Raw genomic sequence first — 6458 nt, 5'->3', positions numbered from 1 at the left:
AAACCTGTGTGTTCGAGAAGCTTCGCTCAGGCGTGAGTTAATTGTGCTGCTGGTCGCAGGTTCTTTTTTTTTTTTTTTTTTTTTTTTTTGGTCGCAGGTTCAATGTCAGTGAATTAAGAATGTATATTAAATAAGAGGTCTTTAAACAAAAATACCCGTAAAGCAAGGTTCTGTGTTGAGTAGTTGACAAAGATATTATGACCAGAGGCTTGGAGGACCTTAAGCCTGTATTTCTCCTGGAAACAATGTTTCCACATTTGCCAACTCAGCAACTTTATAGAACATAACAGCCCCGAATAAGGAGAATCTACTGTGTCTGATACTATGTATTTTTTGGTCTGATACTATGTATTATATAATTGCCTATTATCTACCTCTTCCTCTAGAAGGTAAGTCCAAGGTGGCGGTGGGAAGGGGCTTTGTCTGACTCGCTCAGGGCTGTGACTAGAGTAAGGGCCAGCACATGGTAGGCATGCGGTAAACATTTGTGAAATGAGTGAATGATGCAGATCAAGCCTGCACAGTAATCATTTTTAATGTCAAGACCGACAAGGGGGTTAGGAAAGGGTTTTGGAAAGAGACAACCGAGAAAAACCCTTATCTGTTTAAAATGAATTGAATCGTGCAGATTATCTGTGGAAAGAGTCTGGGATGGGTGTGTGCAAAGATCCTGAGGCAGGAGCCCTTTGCTTGCCTGATGTTTTCAGGAGATGGCAGGGAGGCCAGCGTGGCTGGGAACACGGGGCTGGGATAAAGGGGCAGGAAGTCAGAATGGTAACCAGAGAGGGTTTAGTCACCTTTTGTCACCTTTCCACGCTCAGCGCTAAGAATCGTACCCAGAATGTAGTAGGCGTCTGGGGGGAAATGTGTTGAATGTTCACATGTGACACTTTAGGGTTTTTAAAAATATTTTATTTATATATTTGAGAGATAAAGACAGAGCATGAGCTGTGGGGGAGAGGCAGAGGAAGAAAGAGATTCCCTGCTGAGCGAGAAACCCACTGCGTGGCTCGATCCCAGGACCCTGAGATCAGGACCTGAGCCGAAGACAGCCGCTTAACCGAAGGAGCCCCCCAGGCAGCCCCACGTGTGGCACTTTAATGCCAAAGCCGGGGATGGTAGAGAAAACCTTGAATGGACAAATTAAGTTTCGTCCTATCCCAGCAAAGCGGGGGACTCACAATAGGAATTAAGTAGAGTTGTTCAATTGTCGCAAATCAAATGGGGATTGTGACCTCACAAACCCATGGCATGGACTATAGTACGTCCTGCGGCCCAGGGCTGAGATCTGGGTCTCTTGGGTGACTTCACAATGGCCAGGGTGGTGTCCTGCCCACCGCCACAGCCCCAGTCCACCATGCTAACCACCCTGTGCCTGCTGCTCAACCTCGCCACCCCCTTGCTGGGGTTCTATCCTTCCTTCAGCTGTCCCAGTGAGAGGCAATGCCAAACAGCCCTCCTCTCAGACAATGACATCTTTTTGCTCTGCAACTCTTCTGGGGCACAGTGGAACTTCTTCTTCATGAACAACAGGGCCAACTGGCCCAACAAAGTCGCCAGCGTTTCCAACATAGAAATCATACCTGGAACCGGCATTCTCATTAGGAGTCCGTTGCCCTCCCAGACAGGCTTCTACCACTGCCAGGACGAGAATGGCATCCAGGTGGTGCAATACGAGGTTGACTTCCAGGATGTCAGCACCCTGCATATTACACACAAAGGCCTGGGCCAGAAGCCCCTGCAGAATGAGACTCTGAGTCTGGGCGGCGAGGAGCTCATCTTCACCCGCTGGGAGCCCTGGCAGGACTGTAACCGCTGTGGGGAGCCGGGCGAGCGGAAACGCCTGGGGTACTGCTACATCGAGGAGCCCCTGCAGAAACCCGTGCCCTGCTGGCTCTACCTGGGGGATCTGAAGATGTGGTCCACCCGCCTGCGACCTGAGATGCAGGTGGAAACCTGCCATGTCCCGTGCAAAACACCAACGCTGGATTTCATCACCTTTGACAACTTTGAGATCAGCGAGGAGTCAGAATCCGTGTGGCTCACCTGCCCCCTGGGATCCATATACAGGTGATGGAGGCGGGCACCAGCCCCTCGCCCCTCGCCAGGCTCCCCCAATCTGGAGCCCTCATGACTAATTCGTGCAGAGGGCAGGGCTCCCTCGGGAGCAGCCCTGCAGTCTATCTCTGCTGGCCTCTTCAGACGTGCCTTTGGCAAGAATCCCCTGGTGCCCACATGCTCTTGAGTCACACAGGTGGAATGGGACAGCTGACACCTAGGGAGGGCTCGGCTGGTTCTGGGCCTGGTCCCGTGGTTGGCCCATGCTGTGGATGCGGCAGTCATCGGACCCCCGCCCCCCGCCCGGGAAGCCCCCAGCCAGCGTGGGTGGGTGCTGCGGACAGCCCCAGGGTGGCCAGGGCTGGCGTGGGAACAGCCCATGTGAGTATGAGTCTGTGCTGGGGGGAAGGCTGTAGGGCCTGAGGCTGCTTCTCATCTGGCAGGATCAGCAAGTGTCAGAGAGAGGACGGTGCCCCCAGGGGATGCCCATCAGGGTCTGCCTCCCAGAGCTCGTGCTCCTGTTCTTGTCTTCCTGCCGGGAGCCCTGGGAAATGTCCCCTTGGCCTGTCTTCCCCAAGCCACCCGCACTAGCCAGGAGTAAGGACTACAACCACCCACAGTGCTGTGCTTCAGCCCAGGCTGCATCCTGTTCCCACCCTCCTTCCGGGGGCCCCAGGGGCTGGGGGCTCCACGGGGGTCCAGCTCGGAGGGGTGCAGTTCTTGTCCAGGGGGAGCCGTGGTGACTTGAAACCCGTGAGGTCCCCTCGCTCTCGTTCCCCACATGCCTGTGGCAGCCCCTCCCTTGCAAGGAGCCCGAGCCACCTCTTGAGGCCTCTGCAGCCACCTGCTCCGTCAAATCTGGGCTCGCCACCTCCATCTGGTTTTCTTCTCCTTATTCCAGCTGTGACTTCTCTCCTCCTCTTTTGTCTCCCTTCCTCCTGTCTTCCTCCCCCTGTAAGTCTAAAAGTTAACACCTAGTCTCTCCAAAACCCCCACAATTCAGAAGTGCGGGAAAGTGCATGGGTGCCTGCTATCTGGACTGGGACGCCTGTCCCATGTCATTTGCCAGACAAGGGATTCCTGAGCGCCAGTCACAGGCCCTCTGGATGAGACTCAAGAGATGGGGGATGCCTGGGCGACTCAGTCACTTAAACGTCTGACTCCATCTCAGCTCATCTTGATCTCAGGGCTGTGAGTTCAAGCCCCGGGCTGGGCTCCATGCTGGCCGTGGAGGCTACTGAAAACAGAACAAAAAACTCAAGAGAGGTCACTGAGGCTTCGAGAGCTACCATGTCTCTCGGGAGCTGCGTAGAATGGCATTTCATGTGAGCTTTATGTCCTGGACTCCGGATTCAGGCGGGCCTGGGCCCCAGTCCCAGCACTGCCACTCTCCCAAGCTGTGCGACTTGGGGCCTGTGGCATCTTTCTGGGCCTCAGTCTCCCTGTCTGTTGAATGGGTGCTGTATCCCTTTCCTCGGGCCCATCATAACAAAGTACCACACCCTGGGGGGCTTAACACAATTACAATGTATTCTCTTACTGTTCTGGAGTCCAAGTCAAATTGTCACGAGGGCCATGTGGCCTCTGAGATGCTGAGTGGAATCTGTCCTGGCTTCCTAGCTTCTGGGACTGGCAGGCCATCCTTGGCCTTCCTGGGCTTGTAGCTACATCCACCCCCCCGCCCCACCCCGATCTATCCGCATCACTTGGCATTTTCCCCGTGTGTTTGTATCTGGGTCTCTTCTCCATTTCTTAAAAGGACACCGGTCATATTGGATTTAGGGCCCGGGGTGATGTCTTTCAGGCCGCACCTTACCTGGTACATCTGCAACAACCCGATTTCCAGATAAGGTCACCCTGTGGCAAGGACACAATCCAACCCAGTACCGAGGTCTCGCTGGCCCCGGCCTCGCTGGGTCACTGTGTGATGTCTAAGGATGCAAATGCCTACAAAACACTCCGGAGAGTGTCTGACCAAAGTTCCGAGCTCTCATTGGTGTCCTTTTTTGCTTGTGTGATTATTGGCCTTGTCAGTGTTGTCTACTGAGCGGCCCTCTGTTCCTCAGCCGTGATAGGTGTGTTATGTGTCTGATTTGCTTGTTCACGTACCATGTTTTCACTCAGTGTTTGTTTATAAACCAAGCACTAATGTTGGTCCCCGGGGTGCAGGGGAGACCAAAGCTGGGGAAAATTCCTGCCCTCATGGAGCCGTAAAACAATGTCACGAATAAAACATACGGTGGCCATCAGGGAAATACAAATCAAAACCACAATGAGAGCCCACCTCACCCCAGTGAGAATGGGGAACATTAACAAGGCAGGAAACCACCAATGTTGGAGAGGATGCGGAGAAAGGGGAACCCTCCTGCACTGTCGGTGGGAATGTGAACTGGTGCAGCCACTCTGGAAAACTGTGTGGAGGTTCCTCAAAGAGTCAAAAATACACCTGCCCTACGACCCAGCCATTGCACTGCTGGGGATTTACCCCAAAGATACAGATGCAGTGAAACACCGGAACACCTGCACCCCAACGTTTATAGCAGCAATGTCCACAATAGCCAAACTGTGGAAGGAGCCTCGGTGTCCATCGAAAGATGATGGATAAAGAAGCTGTGGTCTATGTATACAATGGAATATTCCTCAGCCATTAGAAACGACAAATACCCACCATTTGCTTCGACGTGGATGGAACTGGAGGATATTATGCTGAGTGAAATAAGTCAATCGGAGAAGGACAAACATATGGTCTCATTCATTTGGGGAATATAAATAATAGTGAAAGGGAATAAAAGGGAAGGGAGAAGAAATCGGTAGGAAATATCAGAAAGGGAGACAGAACATAAAGACTCTTAACTATGGGAAACGAACTAGTGGTGGTGGAAGGGGAGGAGGGCGGGGGGTGGGGGTGACTGGGTGACAGGCACTGAGGGGGCACTTGACGGGATGAGCACTGGGTGTTATTCTGTATGTTGGCAAATTGAACACCAATAAAAAATAAATTTATTATTAAAAAATAAAAATAATAAAAAAAATTTTAAAAAAACATACGGTGTCCCAGATGGTGGTAAGGAAGGGCTGGGAGGGGGGTAGGAGTGGAGGAGAGAATCATTTTAGATACAGAGGACAGGGGAGGCTTCTGAGAAGTTGCCAGACCAAAAGGAGGTGAGGGGGCCGCATGTGCTGAGGGAGTGCACTCCCGGTGGAGGGAATGTCAGGAGCAAAGGCCCTGAGGCAGGACGGAGCCCAGCCCAGCAGGTTGGAGGACCACCTTGGAGGCCAGCATGGCTGGGAGAGAGTGAGGTACAGGGAGATTGGAGAGAATGAGGCTGGCAGGGAAATGGGGGGGGGGCTATCACACAGGCAGTGTTCTCACTGATTCCTCCAAGTAGCCCCCAAGTAGTGAGGTGGGTACGACCTTTACACCCCCAGTTTTCAGACGATGAAGTGGAGGCTCGAAAAGCTGGAGGTGTGTGCCCCTTGCCCATTAGTGTGGGGTGGGGCTCTGAGCTGCATGCCCACCGTCCCCCCTGCTGCTGGGACCCTCTGGGAGGGGGCGCCCCGTCCGCTGTTCCCCGGGGAGCAGGGGGCCGCCGTCTCCACCTCCTTTCTCCCCGGGGCTGCTGCAGCTCACCTTGTCCTCCTTTGCAGGCCCATCCTCTGGGAAGCCAACGACATGCCCCTGACGTGGCAGGGCCAGCTCTCCAACCAGGACTTAAACACCGTTCTGGAACCCGCCAACGGCGGCAGGCAGCTGCGGGTCTTCCAGCCAGCCATCTACAAGTGCTTCGTGCAGCAGGAGCTCATGGCTCGGTTCAACCCCAGGCCCTTTCCCGACATGCCGGAGGCCCTCAGGGAGGAGGAGGCAGGCCGGCCGCAGGGGGCGAGGGAGGCCTCAAAGGGGAAGGCCGGGCCAGTCCTCAAAGGGCTGAAGTTGACGCTGCTGGTGGGCATAGTCCTGGCGCTGCTGGGGCTGCTGGGGCTGCTGCTCAAGTTCTTCCACCATTCCCAGGGCAAAAGAAGCGACCAGGTGCTGCTGGTGAAATAAAGCGAGGCCTCGGTGCCCAGGACCCCTGGTCTCCTGTGTCTTCATCCCCTTACCTGTCCTTCCCTGGGCACTCTGGGGGAGAGGGGGGCACCCAGACAGACCCGTGGCCACAGCTGAGGCCGGGTCTACCCTGTTCCAGGTCCTGCTCTGTTAACTCATTAGCAATCCCAGTCCCACAGACAGGGAAACTGAGGCAAGGCTGCTGTCTAGAGACTAGGGGGCAGGGCTCCAGTGTGAACTCGGGTTACCTGGCTCAAGCCTTGTGTTCCTCCCAGGGAGGGAGGGATGGAATGGAAGGAGGCCGTTTGCAGGGTGAGTCTCTGGGAGTTGAGAAACCGCGGCCACCTTACTGACT

The 6458-nt window shown here is 54.5% G+C and overlaps 1 protein-coding gene across 1 annotated transcript; it reads left to right on the top strand.

Annotated features, from left to right (window-relative positions):
* Positions 1-1299: 1299 nt before the first annotated feature.
* On the top strand, positions 1300-6220 carry LOC112928520 (protein FAM187B-like). Its single transcript, XM_026010337.2, has 2 exons — positions 1300-2070; positions 5707-6220. Exons 1-2 carry the CDS (start codon positions 1313-1315, stop codon positions 6101-6103), a joined length of 1155 nt encoding a protein of 384 aa, XP_025866122.2. The 5' UTR covers positions 1300-1312; the 3' UTR covers positions 6104-6220.
* Positions 6221-6458: the final 238 nt, after the last annotated feature.

This window comes from Vulpes vulpes, chromosome 1 (genome assembly GCF_048418805.1).
Source record: "Vulpes vulpes isolate BD-2025 chromosome 1, VulVul3, whole genome shotgun sequence".
Taxonomy (NCBI): domain Eukaryota; kingdom Metazoa; phylum Chordata; class Mammalia; order Carnivora; family Canidae; genus Vulpes; species Vulpes vulpes.
Note: the sequence above shows the minus strand (reverse complement) of the source record. Positions and strands in the feature narration are given on the sequence as shown.

What these genes read in the sequence shown, in the direction of transcription:
- LOC112928520 (XM_026010337.2), top strand. Translation starts at nt 1,313, where the DNA reads ATGGCCAGGGTGGTGTCCTGCCCACCGCCACAGCCCCAGTCCACCATG. An exon ending in CCCCTGGGATCCATATACAG is followed by an intron (nt 2,071 to 5,706) that starts GTGATGGAGGCG and finishes CCTCCTTTGCAG; the next exon opens with GCCCATCCTCTGGGAAGCCA.